The sequence below is a fragment of the Sus scrofa genome, chromosome 15 (genome assembly GCF_054392235.1).
Source record: "Sus scrofa isolate SSC_HxYL_T2T_F1_AM1 chromosome 15, Sscrofa_HxYL_maternal_Yorkshire_Landrace_v2.0, whole genome shotgun sequence".
In the NCBI taxonomy this organism is placed as follows: domain Eukaryota; kingdom Metazoa; phylum Chordata; class Mammalia; order Artiodactyla; family Suidae; genus Sus; species Sus scrofa.
In genome coordinates, this window is record NC_139397.1 from 147,256,005 (window position 1) to 147,277,184 (window position 21,180).

General features: G+C 56.5%; 2 protein-coding genes across 7 annotated transcripts; one reads left to right on the plus strand and one right to left on the minus strand.

The window, feature by feature from the left end:
- Window positions 1-6,006: 6,006 nt before the first annotated feature.
- Window positions 6,007-10,985, minus strand: LOC146396205 (endothelin-converting enzyme-like 1). Of its 3 annotated transcripts, none has more exons than XM_085000688.1 (4): window positions 10,831-10,985; window positions 10,535-10,659; window positions 9,655-9,865; window positions 6,007-9,050 (listed from the first exon to the last, which is right to left on the minus strand). In XM_085000688.1, exons 2-4 carry the CDS (start codon window positions 10,573-10,575, stop codon window positions 8,922-8,924), a joined length of 381 nt encoding a protein of 126 aa, XP_084856814.1. In that variant the 5' UTR covers window positions 10,576-10,659; window positions 10,831-10,985; the 3' UTR covers window positions 6,007-8,921. The 3 variants fall into 3 exon arrangements, with proteins under 3 accessions (XP_084856814.1, XP_084856813.1, XP_084856811.1); XM_085000687.1 differs by lacking the exon at window positions 10,831-10,985 and adding an exon at window positions 10,036-10,099 and having other exon boundaries at window positions 10,535-10,823; XM_085000685.1 differs by lacking the exon at window positions 10,831-10,985 and having other exon boundaries at window positions 10,535-10,823.
- Window positions 8,532-18,212, plus strand: LOC100157453 (intestinal-type alkaline phosphatase). Of its 4 annotated transcripts, XM_085000683.1 has the most exons (13): window positions 8,532-8,979; window positions 9,568-9,849; window positions 14,598-14,754; window positions 14,849-14,965; window positions 15,081-15,196; window positions 15,352-15,526; window positions 15,603-15,775; window positions 16,049-16,183; window positions 16,274-16,346; window positions 16,462-16,596; window positions 16,686-16,877; window positions 17,089-17,205; window positions 17,308-18,212. In XM_085000683.1, exons 3-13 carry the CDS (start codon window positions 14,688-14,690, stop codon window positions 17,610-17,612), a joined length of 1,605 nt encoding a protein of 534 aa, XP_084856809.1. In that variant the 5' UTR covers window positions 8,532-8,979; window positions 9,568-9,849; window positions 14,598-14,687; the 3' UTR covers window positions 17,613-18,212. The 4 variants fall into 4 exon arrangements, 3 of the variants coding, with proteins under 3 accessions (XP_084856809.1, XP_084856810.1, XP_020930975.2); XM_085000684.1 differs by lacking the exon at window positions 8,532-8,979 and having other exon boundaries at window positions 9,701-9,849; window positions 14,593-14,754; XM_021075316.2 differs by lacking the exons at window positions 8,532-8,979; window positions 9,568-9,849 and having other exon boundaries at window positions 13,903-14,754.
- The last annotated feature ends 2,968 nt before the right edge of the window (window positions 18,213-21,180 follow it).

Genomic DNA, 21,180 nt, shown 5'->3' on the forward strand with positions numbered 1-21,180 from the left:
GGGCCGCCTGGGGAGCAGACAGTTGGGCAAAGACGAAAGAAGTGAGGGCTTGAGCAAAGCAGGAGGAACAGGGGTGCAGGGCCCCTGGGGCCGCAGTCAGCAAGCTCAGGTGAGTCCGGAGCTGGATCGGAGCCGGGGTTGGGCGGGGGCAGGTGAAGACGCTGTTGTAAGACCTTGGTCTGAGGCCTGGCTCTCAGGGCAGTTGACTCCACCTCTGGGTTTAGTGGCTGCCACACAACTCTGGAGCTGGATGGAAGAAACCCATCAGCTGGGCCTACTGGATCATCAACTCATTTTTAAGCTCCACCCACCAATTATGCAAAGCGACTTAGCTACAGTGCAGCTGGTACTGGTCAGTAGGTCTTATACAAACCTAAGAGAAGGTGCTGCTTGATTATGTTTCATAAATGGGTTCAAAACACAAGTCTACTTTTTTTTTTTCTTGTCTTTTTGCCATGCTCTTGGGCCACTCTTGCGGCATATGGAGGTTCCCAGGCTAGGGGTCCAGTCGGAGCTGTAGCCACCAGCCTACACCACAGCCACACCAACGGGGGATCCGAGCCACGTCTGCAACCTACACCACAGCTCACGGCAACGCTGGATCCTTAACCAACTGAGGAAGGCCAGGGATCGAACTCGCAACCCTCATGGTTCCTAGTCAGATTCATTAACCACTGAGCCATGACTGGAACTCCGACGAGTCTACATTTTAAACCGAAGGTTTTAGGAGTTCCCCTTGTGGCTCAGCTGGTTAAGAACCCAACGAGTCTTGGGAGTTCCTGTTGTGGTTCAGCAGATTACGAACCAAACTAGTATCCATGAGGATGTGGGTTCAATCCCTGGCCTCACTCAGTAGGTTAAGGATCCGGCATTACCTTGATCTATGGTGTAGGTCGAAGACATGGCTCAGATACAGGGTATCTGTGGCTGTGGTGTAGGCGAACAGCTGCAGCTTCAATTCGATCCCTCCTCAGGGTCTAAAAAGAGAAAAAAAAAGAAAAAAAAAACCTGCTGATTTTAAAAACAGATTATTCTGTGGAGCTCCCTGGTGGTCTGGTGGTTAGGATTTGGTGCTTTCACTGCTTTGGCCCAGGTTCAATCCCTTTTCTAGGAGCTGAGATCTCATACCAAGCTGCTGCATGCCATGGGCTAAAAAAAAATTCTTAAATTAAAAAAATAAAAACCGGCATTCCTCTTGTGGCTCAATGGGATCAGCAGTGCCTCTGAACCTCTGAGATGCAGGTTCAAACCCATCCCATCACAGTGGTTAAGGATGCAGCGTTGCCAGTGCTGAGGGAGGCCTAGGTCTCAACTACAGTTCGGATCTGATCCCTGGCCTGGGAACCCCCTACGCCATGGGGCAGTCACAAAATAAAAAGATTAAAACATTTCTCTGGGGGTTCCTCTGTGGCCCAGAAGTTTAAGGATCTGGCATTGTCACTGCAGCAGCTGGCTACACTGCTGTGGTGCAGGTTTGATGCGTGGCCTGGGAACTTTCACATGCCTGGGGCACAGCCCCCCAAAATAAACTAAAATAATAAGATAAAATAAAAGGGTGAGTGTAACAGTATATAAATTCTAAGTAAAATTTTATGTATTTCTTTTCTCTTTCTTTCTTTCTTTCTTTCTTTCTTTCTTTCTTTCTTTCTTTCTTTCTTTCTTTCTTTTTTCTTGGTCTTTTGTCTTTTAAGGGCTGCGCCTGAGGCATATGGAGGTTCCCAGGCTAGGGGTCGAATCGGGGCTGTAGCCGCTGGCCTACAGCACAGCCACAGCAATGCAGGATCCAAGCCTCATCTGTGACCTACACCACAGCTCACGGCAATGCTGGATCCTTAACCCGCTGAGCAAGGCCAGGGATCGAACTTGCAACCCTCATGGTTCCTAGTCGGATTCATTAACCACTGAGCCACGACAGGAACTCCCTAAGTAAATTTTTTAAAAAGTTTCTTCTGTTTCCAAGTTTTCTGTTTAATGTGTAGGTATGAGGGGTTTTATTAAACACAGTGGTGGCTACAAAATCATGTTTTCATGGTCTCACCCAATCTTATTACTCTGTTTCTTTCTTTTTTTTTTTTTATTTTTTTCTTTTTGGTCTTTTTAGGGCCAAAACCCATGGCATATGGAAGTTGCCAGGCTATGGGTCTAATAGGAGCTACATCTGCTGGCTTACGCCACAGCCAGAGCCAGAGCCACACCAGATCCGAGCCGTGTCTGCCAACCTACATCATAGCTCATGGCAACACTGGATCTTTAACCCACTGAGGAAGGCCAGGGATCGAACCCACATCCTCATGGATACTGGCTGGGATTGTTACCACTGAGCCACAATGGGAACTCACCCTGTATCTATCTTAAAGCTTCTCCTTCACTTGGACTTGCTTGGTCAGAAAGCTTATACCACTGATGCTGCTACAGCCTTTGTTGTGCCCGCAAAGTTTCTAGTTCTTCCCTGCAATGGTTTGACCATGGATGGGCCAACGCGTGCGCTTTGCAGGCTCTGCTGCCTCTGCACCTTTTCTCGCATCCAGAATCCTTTAGAATAAAATCCTTTCTGAGTAGCTCTTCCATCAGTGGAGGCACTTACACTTTTTCCCTCATGGTTTTTATCAAACAAGGCATTACCTGTTGGACATATATCTTCTCTGCCACATCCTTCCTTTAGTAGTTCACACACAAAAAAACAAACAAAAAAAAAAGGTGGTGTGTATTTCATTATTGGAACAGAATCCAGCAACCACCTTAAGCTGAGATGTGTAGAAATACCTGTACTTTCAGCCAACTATCTATATAGCAAACCTCCCACCCTGGGAAATTTGTTCAAACACTTTTTTTCAATCTACAGCGGTGTTTTCTCTACATCTTCCAACGGGTATTTGCTGACAGAGAAATGCCTTTCAGTTTGTCGACAGATCATTTTCTGTTCATTGTTTGTGCCGTTTTTACTGCGAGCAGAAAGAATAAATGTTTGCCTGGTGGTAGGTGTTTTTTGTCTTACGCTATTATGCAAGAAAGTTTAAAAGAGCCTTCTGGATATTTATCATGGCTTAGGGAGCGAGCAAAAAGGAGCAGGTGGAAGAAAGAGCCCAGCACTTTAAACATCCCTGGGGAGAAAGTGTGGGGGTCTGTCTTCCTGTGCTGAAAGCTTAGCTCTGAAACGCCTTGCTGACCGGGGGGCGGGGGGCGGGGGGTGGGGGGGTTCCTGCTGTCAATCAGGAACACAACAAGCTTCACCAGCAAGGATGGAGGTGAGGGGGCTTCCAAAGGATTGGTTGTTTAATTTGTATACGTGGAGCTACCTCCTTGTCAGGTCTGTAGCATGGGTGACGCGGAGCACGCGTCGGGAGAGGGGGGGTGTCATAGCGGCCACTTCTGGGGTTGTTCTCCTGGTGCGGATTACAGGTATTACTTGCAGTTTCTTTACAGGAATCGTTTGTAAGCCAACTTGATCATTCGGGAGGATTAGTTGCTTTAAAACTAGATCACATAATCCATAAGTCTACTGAGCCAGACACACTCAGCTCTACTCTGTCGGAATCCTCTGGAAGTGAGCAAACAAGGAGGGGGCGCTGGGTCAGCCCCTTGCCTGCAGGGCCCACATTCTCTTCTCCAGGACACCCAAGAACCACGTGGGGGATGAATGCCTGCTTGACACTGTTGTCGACGAAAAATTAATCAATAGAGATCTAAAGAAGAAATAGAGGGTTTTTTTGTTTGTTTGTTTGTTTGTTTTTGTCTTTTTGCTATTTCTTGGGCCACTCCGGCAGCATATGGAGGTTCCCAGGCTAGGGGTCTAATCAGAGCTGTAGCCACCGGCCTACGCCAGAGCCACAGCAACACAGGATCCGAGCTGCGTCTGCAACCTACACCACAGCTCACAGCAACGCCGGATCGTTAACCCACTGAGCAAGGCCAGGGACCGAACCCACAACCTCATGGTTCCTAGTTCGATTCGTTAACCACTGCACCATGACGGGAACTCCAGAATTTTTTTTATTTGTTTACTTTTTGCTTTTTTAGGGCTGTACCCACAGCATATGGAGGTTCCCAGGCTAGGGGATGAATCGGAGATACAGCTGCCTGCCTACACCACAGCCCCAGCAACAGCCAGATCCATACCGCAACTGCAACCTACACCACAGCTGATGGCAACACCGGATCCTTAACCCACCAAACAAGGTGAGGGATCGAATCTGCATCCTCATGGATGCTGGTCAGATTCCTTTTCGCTGAGCCACCATGGTAACTCCTTCATATATATTTTTCAGACAAAAGATCATATATCAAAACGACACACTGGGAAAAACAAAAAAAACAAAAAACCCCAGGAGTTCCCTTCATGGCTCAGTGGTTAATGAATCCGACTAGGAACCATGAGGTTGCGGATTTGATCCCTGGCCTTGCTCAGTGGGCTAAGGATCCGGTGTTGCCGTGAGCTGTGGTGTGGGTTGCAGACATGGCTCGGATCCTGTGTTGCTGTGGCTCTGGCGTAGGCTGGTGGCTACAGCTCCGATGAGACCCCTAGCCTGAGAACCTCCATATGCTGCCAGAGCGGCCCTAGAAAAGGCAAAAAAAACCCCATGATACACAGGTATTTTTACACAAAGTTACATAGTCCAGAGAAGCACATGCAAAGTGAACAACAGGTCAATTTGACCCCTTACAGGATTGGAAAAGAAATATAATCCCCAGGAGTTATGCTGCCAGTGGCGGAAGAAGAAAAACATAGGTCTTCACTGTCAAGCGGGCACTTGCACCTTGGAGAAGGTCTGCTTCACGCGGAACGCAGGTGCACGCGGCACATTTGGGAGAGCGCCGGACGGGCAGGGAGCCCCTTGTGCTTCAATGTTCTTGTCCTGCCTCAAAACATGAATGTGATTCCCTCAGGATGAGGGCGCCGGCATGGAGCTAGATACTAAATGCGAACAGCACCGAGTGCCCAGGTCGGGGCAGGGCCCTGATTGAGGCGAAGCATGGGAGAGCCCAGCACACAGCAGGTGCAGATGGGACGCCAGGCGGGCCTGGGTCCCAGACAGCTCCCTGTGACCAAGGCTGCAACACGCCCTGCAGAGTTCAGTCTGGGCCCTGGGGGGCGCCACAGGCTCAGTCCCAGCCAGACCTGGAGACACCCCCGGCCCCGCCCCCCACCCCACAGCCCCTGGAGCCCCCAACCCACCCCTACCTCTGCACCAAGCCCAGCGTGACTCAGGTGGTACCCAGGCTGCTTTGTGATGTGTGAAAATGGGCGCACGGCCGTGACGCCCCCCAGACAGGATGCCAGATGTGCCCAAGTCGTGACCTTGCCGCTGACGCTTGCATCTCAGGCTGTTACCCCTGCTTCCAGAAACAGGTCTCCCGGGCTGGTCAGTATCTGCATGATAGGCTGTTGCCCCTTCCAGGGTGCCTCCCCGAGTCTTTCTCCCCCCCCCCACCCCCCCCGCAGAGGAGCCTCCAGGGACCTACAGGAAGCTGTGGCCGATTTTATTAATTCATTCATTCAACTGGCCATTCCAGCAGCAAGCATAAGTTGCTGGGCCAGAGATCGAACCCATGCCACAGCTGTAACCAGAGCCACAGCAGTGACAATGCCGGATACTTAACCCTCTGAGCCACAAGAGAACTGCTTTGCAGTATATATTTCTTATTCAAGTACAGTTGATTGACAGTGTTGTGTGACCATGCGCAGTATTTTAAACAGCACCCTCTGATCTAAGGTGGCCCAGCACCTGCTCAACCTGGCTGAACACAGCCTCAGCGTGGGCTCCCGGTGCACACACCGGGCTGCAGCGCAGAGTCCCCTTGATGCGACCTTGTCACCAGGGATGCCCAGCCTGCGCCAACATGCTTGGCCCAATGCCCTGGAACCAGTTGTGCCTCTGGAGCAACCCCTCAGGGAGCAAATAGCTACCCCCCCCACCCCGGTCTCCAATGGTTAGGCTGCCTTCCACCCTCAATAGGGGGGCGTCCAGGGTCTGTTCTGGTACTTTATGTGCTCACCTGATTGGCTCGTTCTTTTTTTTTTTTTTTTTGTCTTTTGTCTTTTTAGGGCCGCACCTGCGGCATATGGAGGTTCCCAGGCTAGGGGTCGAACTGGAGCTGTAGATGCCGGCCTACACCACAGCCACAGCAATGCCAGATCCTTAACCCACTGTGTGAGGCCAGGGATTGAACCTGTTTCCTCATGAATGCTAGTCAGATTGTTTCCACTGAGCCATGACAGGAACTCCAGCACATTCCTTGTTATCAGCCAGCATGGCACCCCCTCCGCTCCCCTCCCCGCCTGGGCTCCTCAGGGGAGAGGGAAATAGCCACGTGCAGACCTCTCCACGCAGACCTGTCAGCAGCCCCTGCAATGGTCTGGTCCCGCAGGAAGGTAGGAGGCTTTATTCTCGTTTATGCAGAGTATAGACAAGGTGAGATGTGGCTTCACAGCACCATGGGACAGAGGCTTGGGGACCTGAGCTGCCTGCCACCCAGTGAATCAGCCTGAGCCGCTGCCAGAGGCTCCCAGATGGGGGCGCAGCTGAGGGGGGGAGAGGGGTGGCCAGGCCCGCCCCCTTCCCCTCTGGCCTGATGAGCTCATGCTGGACAGCAGCCCGGCCAGCAGGGGTCACTCAGAGGACTGGACCTGAGAGCTGAACATGTCCCCGCAGCCCCCTGCAGGGGGCGCCCCCGCCCCGTGCGGGAAGGTGGGGAGGTGGGCAGGGAGCCACCTTCTGTCCTGGACAGCACACCACAGGGCTGAAGGAAACTGAGCCGGCGGTGACACAGGGCAAAATGAGGGACGCCCCCATACCGGTGGGAAGGACCGCAGCGATGGAACCTGCGGGCTGGCACCTGCAAGGTGGGCTGGAAAGGGGTGAGGGCCGAGCGCACCCAGGCTGATGGGGAGGCCCCCAGATGAGCCACCAGCCACGTCATGTGGGCAACGTTGAGGACAAAGGCTGGTGTCTGAGCTGGAGGGGAAGGTGTCTGCAGGGGTGGGAGCCTGGGGTCCCCTTTGACCCCACGGGGCAGGGACCCCACCAGGACACCAGAGGTGGAGGCCAGTTCACAGGAGGCTCTGCAGGAAAGGCCAGGCCAGGACGCAATCAGCTTTCCACGAGGGAGGAGGCCTTGGGACGAGGGAGTCCCTACCCCTGGCGGTTTTCCAAGAGATGCTGGTGACACTGAGACTGCTGCAGGGGACAGCGCCCTGCTCCTTTGGGACGTGAAGTACAGGCTGCCAAGGTCCCTCTCAGCCCCCTGTCTCCAAATTGGAGTCCAAGCTCCACAAGACACGGGAAGGAAGCTGGACTTTTACGCTGCCGGCTGCCCTGTCCTGTCCTGCTGCTGGGTGGCCCGAGGGGCAGCCCTGGGGGCACCGGGCTCAGCCTCTGGTCTGGCCTAGCCCTGGCAGAGGGGAGGGGAAATTGCTTTGTATTAAATCCAAGGAAAGTGGGTTCTTCAAGCCAGTTTAGGGGAGGGTTGAGGCATCCAGATTGGAGGAAGGAGACAGACCTTCCGGCAACCAGACCCTCAGTGCAGTCTGACTCCCCCTGGTCTCTGGGGAGAGAAGGAATTGGGGCATTGCCCAGCCTGGGGGGTGGGAAAGGAGCAGCCCTCCCAAGGGGGCCTGAGGAGAAACCTAAGCCCCCGGAGAACCCACCACATAACATTTGCATACCAAGGGCCCTGGACCTCCCAAGGGACCTGGAAGGGGGTGCTCAAGCCATTTAAAAATATGGTACCTGGGGAGTTCTTGCTGTGGCACGAGGGGATTGGCGACATTCTTAAGAGCACTGGGATGCAGGTTCGATCCCCAGCCTTGGCATAGTGGGTTGGAGATCTGGCATTGCCACAGCTACGGCTTAGTTCACAACCACAGCTCAGATCTGATCCCTGGTCCAGGAACTCCATATGCCGTGGGGCAGCCAAATATATCAATCAATCAATCAATCAATCAATGGCACTTACAGCTGCGCACAAGTTGGACACTTGGGGCCCCCAGGGCACTCGGCGTCTGGGTCACCATAGAAGCAAGCCCATGGGTGGCAGAAACTTGACCCTGGACTCCACTGAATTGGCTAGAAAGGCCTAGGGGACAGGGCTGGCAGGTGGTGCCAAATGCCCTGTGCCCTTTCCTGGGCACCCCCCAAATCCCAGGGTTGCCAAAACCCACATCCCCTCTGAGTTTGCAGGCAGAGAGCCTTGACACAAGCCCACCCCGCCAGCTGGCTTTGAGTCCTCCCAGAATCTGTTCAGAGCAGGCCCTCACAGGGCCTGTGGGCTGAGGGCGCCCCCAGCATCCTCCGCCCAAGGCTTACATCCCTCTGCCACAGGTGGGCCCAACCCCCACGCACACAACCCCTGGGTCTGCCTGGAGAGGGTGAGTCACCTGCCAAGGTCACCGAGCAGGGACCCTCAGGTTCAAGCCTTGGCCCCGAGCTGGGAATGACAGAAGCCTGGGCTCTGTGCACGTGGGCACACAGGTGGGCTCCCGGAAGCCTAAGTGCAGTTGGAAACCAGCCGAGCTCCTTTATCTCCCCGCCGTCAGATGCTAGTTGGAGATTCCTTCTGTCACCCAGTGAGCTCTGCCTGGAGGAACCCGCCCAGCCCTCGGGAAAGGACAGAGCCAGCCCAGCAACACCCCGCCCCGAGGCTGCTTCTGGAATCACCGCACTGCAAGAAGGGCCTTCCCCACTGCTCGCAGGGCCCCTCACCCAACACCAGGGAAACTGAGGCCCAGTGGGCAGCTGTGCTGAGCTGGGTTGGCTTCTCACCCTGGCAGTGTCACAGCTTGGCTGCGAACACAGCGTCTGGCAAACACAATGGCCAGCATCTTTGTTCCGGACACAATGTCCCAACAGCAGTGGTGAAGGGGGAAGCTGAGCGTAGCATGGAAACCTTGAACTCCAGAGGACCCGGCAGCCAACACGTGCCCATCAGCTGACACGAGCCACGTGACCCTGGGCAGGCCAGGTTGACTCCCTCAATGTCCAGGTCAGTAAAAGGCGCCACCTCCGTTCTCCGTCTCCCTCACGGGGCTGCAGGGAGGATGCTCTCGGGAGCGTCTGGGAAAGGAGTTTGGGAACAAGTGGGTGACACATATGTCACAACCCCGCCCTGCAGGGCCACCCCAGGTTCTGGGTTCCTAAGCTGTCTGGACCTCGTGGGTGAGGACTCTGTCCTTGGGATGCCCATGGCTTGTGCTCCCTCTGACCCGCTGGTCTCCCTCCACCCTCCCCGAAAGCAGTGAGGAGCCTGCAGTCCCCGGTGGCAGTGACATCACCTCTGGGGACCCAGCGGGAAGCTGTCAGGCTAAGGGGTCTCTGGGGGCCTCACAGCCCTGCCAGAAGGGTGGGTGCCCTCCAGCTGGGGCAGATGCTGGGCATCAGGCCCCTGGGCAGCAGCTAAGGCCCTCGGGCTTCCCAGCTTCGAGCTCCGGACCAGCCTGCAGGCCAGGAACCCCGTGTCCTCTCCCAGGGGCCCACCTTTCTCCACATGCCCAACCCCAAAGGCCCCCCGGGAGGCTTGGCCACACCAGGACCTGGGCTTTGCTGCACTTCCTGCTGGATTCTCACCCCACAGGGCACCCCCAGCCCCAAGGCTTCCCCTAAACTGGCAGAGAAACAGCTCAGAACCTGCCGCCCTGCCCCAAGGCCAGGGCAGCCTGACCTTGGCCTTCCTCGAAGCTGCAAAGTGCTCACGGACAAAGAGGGCACCAAAGTGACGGTTGGCCTGGCCCAGGCAGACACGGGCCAGCTCCTGCGGCTTGTCGCTGCCCTCCATCTCGCGTGCCAGCTCGTGCAGCGCCTCTCGGAACGGCGGTGACAAGTGCTCGCTCAGCACCACCACCACACGCCACACCAGGTAGTTGTGCAGGATCCTGAGGGCCGGGTGAAGCAGCTGGCTGTCCCCACAGGCTCCCGGGCGTGGGCGCCCCACCGCCACCCCCACCCCCAGCCTGGCCTTGGACGGAGCAGGACTCAGGGTCAGTCCAGGTGCTCCCGGCCCCAGTCAGGGAACAGGGCTGGGCCCACACACGGCAGGACACACCTCGGGCCACCGAGCAGAGCCCCTGATGCAGATGGGGCAGGAGCCAGCAGCATGGTTTTCTGACCTGCCACGGGGCGGGAGAGTGGGCACTGGGCGTGACTGCCTGCCTCAGGGCTGGCCTTCGGAGGCCTCCTCGGCTCCTTCCCAGGCGGGGCAGAGACCAGGGAGGCCTTCCTCAAGGTGGCCCCAGGGGGAGCAGAGCGGCGGCCGTGATTTCGCCTTCTGACGTCAGAGTCCCTCAAGCCTCACCACCCCCAGGAGAGGGCACCGCAGCTCAGGAAGCTTCCAGCCCTCCCCGGGGCCCCACAGCACAACTGGGACAGCCAGGGCTGACCCTAGGGATCTGGACACCGTTGCCAGTGCTCCTCGCCTGCCTTCCCAGTATGGACACTGGGCAGAGGCGGCGGCAGGCACCGAAAGCTCACCAGGCAGTGAGGTCTGGGTGCAGGGGAAGGGCCTGGGGGCAGGTGGGGGGCAGGTGGGTGACTGGCAGCCTTACCTGCGGGGTGTGGAGCGGATGAGCTGGGACACCTGCTGCATGTAGTCCGTGGCCAGCAGCACCAGCTCCTCATCCTCGGAGAAGTCCTCCTGGAAGATCCGGTCCAGCAGCCACTTCCACCGCAGCTGTGGGGCCATGGATGGGGCAGTGGGGCTGGGTGTGGCAGGGACCCCAGGAGACAGGGAGGGGGCCAGGGAGAGGCCACAAGAGGACACAGGAGTCCATGGCCTCGGAAGGCCTTGCTTGCCCTCGGGGGAGGGGATGGGCCAGGCGTCCGGGGCTGGGCTTGCACTCACATGGGGGGTGATCTTCTGCAGCTGCCCCAGGGTCACCTTGTTGTACACGGAGCTAATGACTGCCCTAAAGAACCCTGAACCGGTTCTGTCCTCCGTCCTCGCCGCGGGCCACTCTTGGCTTCCACTGGTTCTCCCCGGAATTCAAACGGTCGAAGTTTCACCGCAGGCGCGGAGCGAGCTGACCCAGGGCGCCCAGAGCCCTTGGCGTGGAGCCTCCCGCGCCGCGAGGGGCAGAGGCTCAGCGGAAGGTGCCACAGCCGCAGCCACAGCAAGAGCTGCGAGGACACAGGCTGGGCATGGCGACGGAGGCGGCAGAGGTGGCTGATGGCAGCGGGCTCGGGTGCCACTTATCCCGCAGGAGCACGCACGGGCCGAGGCGGGAGCCAGGAGGAGAGAGTCCTCCCGGGGCTGTGCTCGACCCCAGGAGCTCTGTGCGCCCGCCGCCTCCTCTGCTGCCCCGCGGCGCGGCGCCTCCCTCCGGCCCAGAGGAAGAGGGCATCGCGGCCCCACTGTGCTCCGCCCGCCCCGCTCCCCCAGCCCAGCTTCTTCCTGCCTCTTTCCAGGCTCCCTGTGTCACCTTGGTAACAGTGGCGGGAATGGCGGCTTCAGGAACACGTTCCCCGGCATCACCAGCACAGGTTCTGGGCCCCGCGATTCCATGTTCGGCCGAGTTCCCAAGGGGAGTGAGGGCACCGTGTACTCCCGAGAAGGGGTCCCCTCCAATCCGATGCCCCGACTCAGGGATGCCGAAAGCGGCTCAGGCTGAAGATGGGGAGGCTACTGGGCCAGCCCAGCCCAGCCCACAGGACTGGAGCACCGCCCAGGAGGACTCTCGGAAAGGCTGTCAAGGGCACTGAACTAGGGCCTGGACCGCCTGGCCAGGAGCCTGGAGCAGAGCCGCTACAATAAGGGGGTGTCCTGGGCCTGCCTTTAGCGCCTGCCCATGCCCCGCACTCCCTTGCCCCAGGCCGGGGGTATTGGTTGGCAGTCGTGGAGGAACTACCCGCCCCTAACCCGTGTCCCACGGAGGGAGACAAGGGCTGCAGAGCCATGAAAGAGCCCACCCTGCAGGAGCCACAGAGGGAGGCAGCCTGCCCCCCTGACCAGCAGCCCCAGTCCTCGAACAGGCCCTTGGGCCTCAGGGGCCTGGTTTTTGGGCTGGTGGGAGGACAGGCCAGGTAGTGGGGACTGTGAATGAACCCACCTACTCCCTTCTGCGTCAACTCACTTTTTGAATGTGGAGTCTCCCTGCCCTGACTCCCAGCCCCTGGACACAGGGCCTGCGTCTGCCAGGCTCCCTCACCACTGTACCCACAGGGCCTGGCCCATGTGGGGCTCAGGGACCTTGGGGCTTCTTGGATGAATGATGCTGTTTTCGGAGCCTCTGATTTCTCTGCCTGGCTGTACGCGCCCCCTCTCCCTCCAGCATCCCTAGTGGGGGATCCCCCCTCCCCCCAAGCACCAGCACCGCCAGGCCTGATGGTCCAGTTGTGCAAACTGGAGTAACTTATCCCAGTTACTGAGACACCCAGTGGGCACCCCAGCAGCTCCAGAAGATTCTCCTCTCAAACAGCCTTGGGCAGTGGAGCAGCTGGCACCTCTCAGGGTTCGTCCCTCCAAGTTTCTTGTAGTGAAGTAAGCCCTGGTAGCTGTCGGCGACTTGGGAAAGGCGCTGCCTCTGGCCAAGGGTGGACCTGACATCAGCACAGACTCCTAGGCTGGCTTCACCGAAATTGTCACCGAACACAAGTTCCTGTACCCGATGCCCGTGGAGGCCAAAGAAATGGAAACATTGGAGTTTAGAGCAGAGAAAATTTCTTGCAGGGTCAAGCAAGGAGAAAGGGTACTTGTGCTCAAAGAACCCCCAAACTCTCTGAAGTTTTGTGGGAAGAAGATTTTACAGGAATATTTGGGCTGAGGGCCATGGGGCACGTGATTTTCTTCTGATTGGTTGGCGGGAAGGCACAGGCTGTGCTCCAGGAATCAGGTGTTTGCCCTTCTCCACCTAGGAGGGGCCTTCGTTCCAACAGAAAAACTCAAAATGCTGTTAGGTATGTTTCAGGAGGAGGAACCAGGACCCTGCCCCAAGACTGCACTATTGTGTTTTCTTTTTGTTTATTTATTTGGTATTTCCTTTTTTGTTTTCTTAATGCTTTTTGCATTATTGTTTTTCGGTTTGTTTTTTAGGGCCAAACCCATGGCATATGGAAGTTCCCAGGCTAGGGGTCGAATTGGAGCTGTAGCTGCCAGTCTACACACCACAGCCACAGCAACGCTGGATCCTTAATCCACTGAGTGAGGCCAGGGATGGAACCCGCATCCTCAGGGATCCTAGTTGGGTTCTTTAACTGCTGAGCCATGGGGGAACTCCCGCATTATAGTTGCTTGACTTGTACTCATTTCTTTCTCTGTTCCCTTCTTTCCCTAATGAGCAATGGTTTGAATCTTCCCTTTGGAACTCCGGGAAAGTCTAGGAGGCTGAATGAAGCCTATTTCCAACAAAGAAGAAACAGCAGACAGGAAAGAATTTGTACCAGGGAGCTCCACAGGGACCTGCTCCATTACTCACTTTCTTTAATTTGCCTCTTTGTATCAATGACAAGATTTCAACGAGTCTGGTAATCAAGAGATTTCGATGTTCAGAGTTCCTGCTGAGGATCAATGGAAATGACCCCAACAAGTATCCATACGAAGGCGAGTTCGATCCCTGGCCCCGCTCAATGGGTTGAGAATCTGGCGCAACTGTGAGCTGTGGTGTAGCTTGCAGATGCTGCTCAGATCTGGCATTGCAGTGGCTGTGGTGTAGGTTGGCAGCTGCAGCTCTGATCTGATGCCTAGCCGGGACATTTTCACATGCCACACCTGCCCTAAAAGAAAAAAAAAAAAATTCAATGTTCTAGAATTTTAGGGTTCCATGTAGCGTGCGTTGAGAAGTTTGCACAGGCTGTAACAAAAGGCCCTCCTTCTGGTCTGGACATCTGGTCAATATCAGCTCAATTTACCCTGGAAACCAAAAAAGTTTCATTGGTGTTTTTATTAGCTCCCAGTGTCTTTTTTTTTTTTTTTTTTTTTTTTTGGCTCTTTAGGGCCACACCTGTGGCATATGGAGGTTCTCAGGCTAGGGGTCAAGTTGGAGCAGCAGCTGCCAGCCTACACCACAGCCACAGCAACCTGGGATCCCAGCCTCATCTGGGACCTATGCTACAGCTCACGGAAACACTGGGTCCCAACCCACTGAGCAAGGCCAGGGCTCAAACCCACATCCCCATGATATCAGTCAGATTCACTTGCCTTACGAAACAACAGGAACTCCCAAAGTTGCAGCTCAAATTCAACCCCTAGCCAGGGAATTTCCGTACATCTCAGGTGCGGCCTTAAAAAGAAAAGGAAAGGAAAGGAGAGGAGAGAAGAGGAGAGGAGAGGAGAGGAAAGGGAAAAAAAAGAAATAAAAAAAAGACTGAAGAAATGAAATGAGCAGAGGAGCGATGGTTCTCTGGGGAGGCTTGGTGAGCAGGAGGTTGGGAGCCACCCCGTCAGGACCTTGGAACTATTGTTCCGGCAAAGGGCACCTGCCCTCCAATCCTCACCCTGCCCTGGGGAGACAGCTGGGACCATCCTGGGATGGGAACACACCTGCCACCTCCCTTCGGGCTATAAGGCTTAAAGTCAGAGGACAGGGCCAGGGGCAGGGTGTGGCCACCTCGGGCTTGGGAGGGACATGGAGGCTTTTACAGCAGGGATCAAATCCTCCCTTGATTTAAGCCCAGGCAGCCTGTACGGAGCTGATACCTTGGTGTCCCAGCCTTGCTCCAGGTCCGGCCTCCTGAGGGTCCCGGCCCTCCGCCCCACTGCACAGGATGCAGGGCGGCTGGGTGCTGCTGCTGCTGGGCCTGCGGCTGCCGCTCTCCCTTGGCTTCATCCCAGGTAACGAGGCACCTCCCTGCCGGCCCCCCACCCCCACCCCCCTCACAGGGCGCTGCCCCAAGGCTGACCCGGCCTGCACTCTCCCCTTGGCCAGTTGAGGAGGAAGACCCAGCCTTCTGGAACCGCCAGGCAGCCCAGGCCCTGGATGTTGCCAAGAAGCTGCAACCCATCCAGACGGCGGCCAAGAACCTCATTCTCTTTCTGGGGGATGGTGAGTGGGCCAGGCCTGTCCAGCCCCTGGGGCCCCCACAGCCCTGGCACCCAAGGCTGCCTGCAGACCCAGGCCAGCCCGGGGGACTCAGGCCTAACACGGTGTGTACCTTCAGGGATGGGGGTGTCCACGGTGACAGCCACTCGGATCCTAAAGGGGCAGATGAATGGCAAGCTGGGACCTGAGACGCCCCTGGCCATGGACCAATTCCCGTACCTGGCTCTGTCCAAGGTAAGGCTGGGTGCCCCTGGGTGGGTGTGGGACCAGGAGCCAGGGCAGAAGGGAAGAGCCCAGGAGTGCTCTGAGGTGGGGCCTGGGGGCCGCGAGGAGGGACCTAGGGTCTGGGCGTCAACCGCAGACAGAGCTGAAGGTGTCTCTGCTCCCAGACATACAACGTGGACAGACAGGTGCCAGACAGCGCAGGCACCACTACCGCCTACCTCTGCGGGGTCAAGACCAACATGAAGGTGATCGGGGTAAGCGCGGCCGCCCGCTATGACCAGTGCAACACGACCCAGGGCAATGAGGTCATCTCCGTGATGAACCGGGCCAAGAAAGCAGGTGGGTCTGGGGTCGGGTTGATGGGCAGGGGCGGGCTCGGACCTGAGTGGCCCACCCTGACCTCTGCCACCCTCAGGGAAGTCGGTGGGAGTGGTGACCACCACGAGCGTGCAGGATGCTTCCCCAGCTGGAGCCTACGCGCACACGGTGAACCGGGGCTGGTTCTCCGATGCCAACATGCCTGCGGAGGCGAAGAAGAACGGCTGCCAGGACATCTCCACGCAGCTCGTCTACAACATGGACATCGATGTGAGGCGGGAGGGGCCGGGGCGGGGCTGCGCAGAGGGGGCGTGGCTGCGCGGAGGGGCGGGGCTGCGCGGAGGGGGCGGGACCCACCCCCGACACAGTCCCAGGCCACCCCCAGTCCCGGGGCTTGGCAGGGTCTCTGTGGGTCTGGGGTGGGGGTGGGGGGCCTGTGCAGAAGGTGCAGGAGGGGGCAGGCCCTTCCCACAGACCTGCTGGGCAGAGCCAGGGGCTGTCTGAGGAGGGAGCAAAGCCCACCCCCCGCATCTCTGGCTCCAGGTGATCCTGGGTGGAGGCCGCAAGTACATGTTTCCTGAGGAGACTCCGGACCCTGAATACCCAGACAATCCAAGACAGAACGGAGTTCGGAAGGACAAGCGGAACCTGGTACAGGAGTGGCAGGCCAAGCACCAGGTGACAGGGGCTCAGGGGTGCGGGGGGCACGGCAGGGCAGGGCTGCAGGGTGTTGGGCTGCAGGCTGAGGCCTGGCTCTGCCCCCTCCAGGGAGCCCGGTATGTGTGGAACCGCACGGCGCTCATTCAGGCGTCCCAGGACCCCAGCCTAACACACCTCATGGGTAAAGACCCCCCCACCCCCACTGGCGCCCCCCAGGTCCTCAGATGGCCAAGCATGGGCCCTGGACCTCCGTTCCACTCCCCAGCTTCTGGTCACCACTGGTCCCCCTCCCACAGGCCTTTTTGAGCCGGGAGACATGAAGTATGAAAAGGAACGAGACCTCAGCAGGGACCCCTCCCTGGTGGAGATGACGGAGGTGGCCCTGCGCCTGCTGAGCAGGAACCCCCGTGGCTTCTTCCTCTTCGTGGAGGGTGAGTGGCAGCCCCTCGCCAAGCACAGGAGGGAGGGGGGCTGTCAGGGAGGGGGTGGCAGCACCCATGTCCTCGTGACCTTCCCGCAGGAGGCCGCATTGACCACGGACACCATGAGAACATCGCTTATAGGGCGCTGATCGAGGCCGTCATGTTTGACACCGCCATCGACAAGGCTGGCCAGCTCACTAGCGAAGAGGACACACTGACCCTGGTCACGGCCGACCACTCTCATGTCTTCACCTATGGTGGCTACCCGCTGCGTGGAAGCTCCGTTTTTGGTAAGACCAGGGAGAGGGGCAGGGGCTAGTCCCTAGAGTGACTGGCCAACGTGGCTCTGAGCCAGTCTCCTCATCTGTCAAAATGGGTACCACGTGCAAATGGCCTGCCCAGGGGGTGGGACAACAAAGAGGCAAGAAGTTCTGGGCTCAGCACCCAGGAGAGGCTCCCTAGACCCGTCAGTGTGATCCCCGGCTCTCCTGCACCCTGCAGGGCTGGCCGATGGTAAGGCCTTTGATGGCAAAGCCTACACCTCCATCCTTTATGGCAATGGCCCGGGATACAAGCTCAGCGAAGGCGCAAGGCCTGATGTTGATGACACCAAGAGCAGTGAGTGCAGCAGGGTGCTGGGGGGGAGTGGGGGGGGAGTGCGGAGGGGGGGCGGTGGATGGGGCTCCCCGCCTGCCCTGAGCCGCGCCCCCCTCCTCCCAGGGGACCCCGCATACGTGCAGCAGGCGGCCGTGCCCCTGGGTGCCGAGACCCACGGCGGCGAGGACGTGGCGGTGTTCGCGCGGGGCCCCTGGGCGCACCTGGTGCACGGCGTGCAGGAGCAGAGCTTCGTGGCGCACGTGATGGCCTTCGCCGCCTGCCTGGAGCCCTACACCAGCGATTGCGACTTGCCGCCCCCCTCTGGCCCCACTGCCGCCGGGCACCCCGGGCCGGCCGCCTGCACCTCGCTGCTGGCGCTGCTGGCGGGGACGCTGCTGCTGCTGCTGCTGGCGCCCGCCCTGCACTGACCCCAGCCACCCCCCCACCACGGGTCTTTCTTCCCTGCCTGGAAGTCTCAATGCACCTGGACCACCCTGGAGGCTGAAGCTGTGACTGTCTTGTGATACACATGGACTTTTTCCAAGCACCCAATCTTGATGGCCTGGGATTTTGTTCTCAGGGACTCCAGAAAAAGAGGGGCCCCCTAGTGTCTTCCTGCCTCCATCATAGTCCTGCTTGAGTTTCAAGGACCTGAGCAGACCTGGGGCCATGTTTTCCAGGAGTCCAGAGGACATGGGGGTGCCTGAGGGGCTTCTTGGAGGGCGGGGCTTCCTGTCCACCAGGAAGGGACTCCAGAAGCACCTTGCTGGCCAGGGAGGCTGCTGGGGTCAGGACACCCAGGAGGCCTCAGCTCCACCCCCCCCACCCCCCCACCCCCACCCCAGGAACCCAGAGTGACCATTCCAGAGAGGAGATGGTGACACAGAAAGAGGAGACCTGTCCCAACTCCCTCAGCCGCTATGGTGGTGGCCCCCCAGTGCCCACTTCAGTCTGGGAGAGCCAGGGAGGCTGAGGGTCCCTTCTGGGTGGGACTGAGCAGTTGTCAAATAAATGGTTGTACAGTGCGATGGCAGTAGTGATGTGTTCTAGAAAGAAAAATCATGAGTGCGTGGGGGCGGGGATAACCGGGCTCGGGTCAGGGAGGGGCCGCCTGGGGAGCAGACAGTTGGGCAAAGATGAAAGAAGTGAGGGCTTGAGCAAAGCAGGAGGAACAGGGGTGCAAGGCCCCTGGGGCCACATTCAGCAAGCTCTGGTGAGTCTGGAGCTGGATTGGAGTTGGGGGTGGGTGGGGCAAGTGAGGAGGTCAGAGCTGAGGGATTAGGAGGAGGCCTGGGGGCAGAGGGGGGGACTTTGAACTTGATCCTGAGGGTGGTACATGATTGGAAGTTTTTGAGCAGGGGCCTAACAGGACCTGACTCTCAGAAAAGATCAGGCTTCATCTAACGGAACCCTCTGACGCTGTTGGTGGGAATGTAAACTGGTGCAACCACTGTGGAAAACAGTATGGAGATTCCTCAGAAAACTAAGAATAGAATCACCATATGACCCGGCAATGCCACTCATAGGCAACTATCCAGAGAAAACCATGACTCGAAAAGATGCATGTACTCCAGTGTTCACTGCAGCACTACATACAATAGCCAAGACATGGAAACAACCTAAATGCCCATCAACAGGGGAGTGAAGAAGATGTGGTACATATACACACTGGAATATTACTCAGCCAGTAAAAGGAAAGAAATAATGGCATTTGCAGCAACATGGATGGACCCAGAAATTATCATGCTAAGTGAAGTTAGACAGTGAGACACCAACATCACATGCTATCACTTACATGAGGAATCTAAAAAAAGGACACAATGGAATTCCCGTCGTAGCTCAGCAGAAATGAGTCTGACTAGCATCCATGAGGTTGTGGGTTTAATCCCTGCCCTTACTCAGTGGATTAAGGATCTGGTATTGCCGTGAGCTGTGGTGTAGGTCGCAGACGCGGCTCAGATCCCGAGCTGCTATGGCTGTGACATAGGTCGGCGGCTACAGCTCACATTTGACCCGTAGCCTGCGAACCTCCATATGCTGTGGGTGTGGCCCTAAAAATTAAGATAAATAAATAAATAAATAGATAAATGACACTAGGAACTTCTTTGCAGAACAGATACTGATTCACAAACTTTAAAAAACTTATGGTTTCCAAGTGAGACAGGTTGGGGGGGTGAAGGGATGTGCTGGGGGCTTGGGATGGAAATTGTATAAAATTGGGTTGTGATGATCATTGTACAACTATAAATGTAATAAAATTCATTTTGAGATTAAAAATAAAAGAAAATATCAGGCTGGTGGGAATTCTTGCAGTGGCTCAGCGGGTTAAGAACCTGACTAATATCCGTGAGGACTCAGGTTTGATACCTGACCTCGCTCAATGGATTAAAGATCTGGTGTTGGAGCAGCACTGCGGCATAGGTTGCAGATGGGCCGATGAGTGAGGTGTTTGGTTTGGTTTGGTTTGTTTGGTTTGTCTTTTTAGGGCTGCACCTGCATCACATATAAGTTCCCAGGCTAGGGGTAGAATCCAAGCTGCAGCTGCCAGCTTACATCACAGCCACAGCAATTTGGGGTCTGAGCCGTGTCTGCAACCTATACCACAGCTCATGGCAATGCCAAGTTCTTAACCCACTGGGCGGGGCCAGGGATTGAACCCACGTCCTCTTGGATAATATTCGGGTTCATTACTGCTGAGCCACGAGTGGAATTCCCAACGAATGAGTTTTGCAGGTTCTGCTGCCTCTGCACCTTTCCTGCATCCAGAATCCTTTAAAGAAAAAAAAAAATTTCTTCCTGAGAAGCTATTTCATCAATGAATGCACTTATACTGTTTTCCCCACAGGACATGGTTTTTATCAAACAAGGCATTACCTGTTGGAAATATATCTCTGCCATATCCTTCCTTTAGTAGCTCACACACAAAAATGGTTTGTGTATTTCATTATTGAAATATACATTACTGTGTATTTCAGCCAGCAAACACCTTAAGCTGAGATGTGTAGAAATATCTGTTCAGCCAACTAACTATATAGCAAACCTCCCACCCTGGGAAATTTGTTCAAACACTTTTTTTCAATCTACAGCGGTGTTTTCTCTACATCTTCCAACGGGTATTTGCTGACAGAGAAATGCCTTTCAGTTTGTCGACAGATCATTTTCTGTTCATTGTTTGTGCCGTTTTTACTGCGAGCAGAAAGAATAAATGTTTGCCTGGTGGTAGGTGTTTTTTGTCTTACGCTATTATGCAAGAAAGTTTAAAAGAGCCTTCTGGATATTTATCATGGCTTAGGGAGAGAGCAAAAAGGAGCAGGTGGAAGAAAGAGCCCAGCACTTTAAACATCCCTGGGGAGAAAGTGTGGGGGTCTGTCTTCCTGTGCTGAAAGCTTAGTTCTGAAACGCCTTGCTGACCGGTGTGTGTGTGTGTGTGTGTGTGTGTGTGTGTGTCCTGCTGTCAATCAGGAACATCTCAAGGCACCCAGAGCAAGCTTCACCAAGCAGCAAGCAGCTTCGGGAGACGGAGACAAAGGCTCAGAGAGCTACTGGGACCTGATGGGGCCCCCAAGCATGAGGAGCAAGGGCACAGGCCTGAGACCACAGCTTGGAGGCCATGGAGTTCCCCTTGTGGCTCCATAGTAACAAATCCTATCCATGAGGACGTGGGTTCGATCCCTGGCCTCCCTCAGTGGGTTAAAGGATCCGCCTATACTGTGAGCTATGGTGTAGGTTGTAGACACTGCTGGGATTCCGGGTTGCTATGGCTGTGGTATAGGCTGGTGGCTACAGCTCCAATTTGACCCCTAGCCTGGGAACTTCTATATGGCGCAGGTGCGGCCCTAAAACGACAAACCAAAAAACCCCTAACTAACCAAAGCTTGGCGGTCATCCGGAGGACCAACATTGAGAGGGTCTTGGGCCTGGCCCATCCGCACCCCTCAGGGATGGAGGGAAGAAGAAGGCGCTGAGTGGCCACCATCTGCCACAGGCACAGCGGCA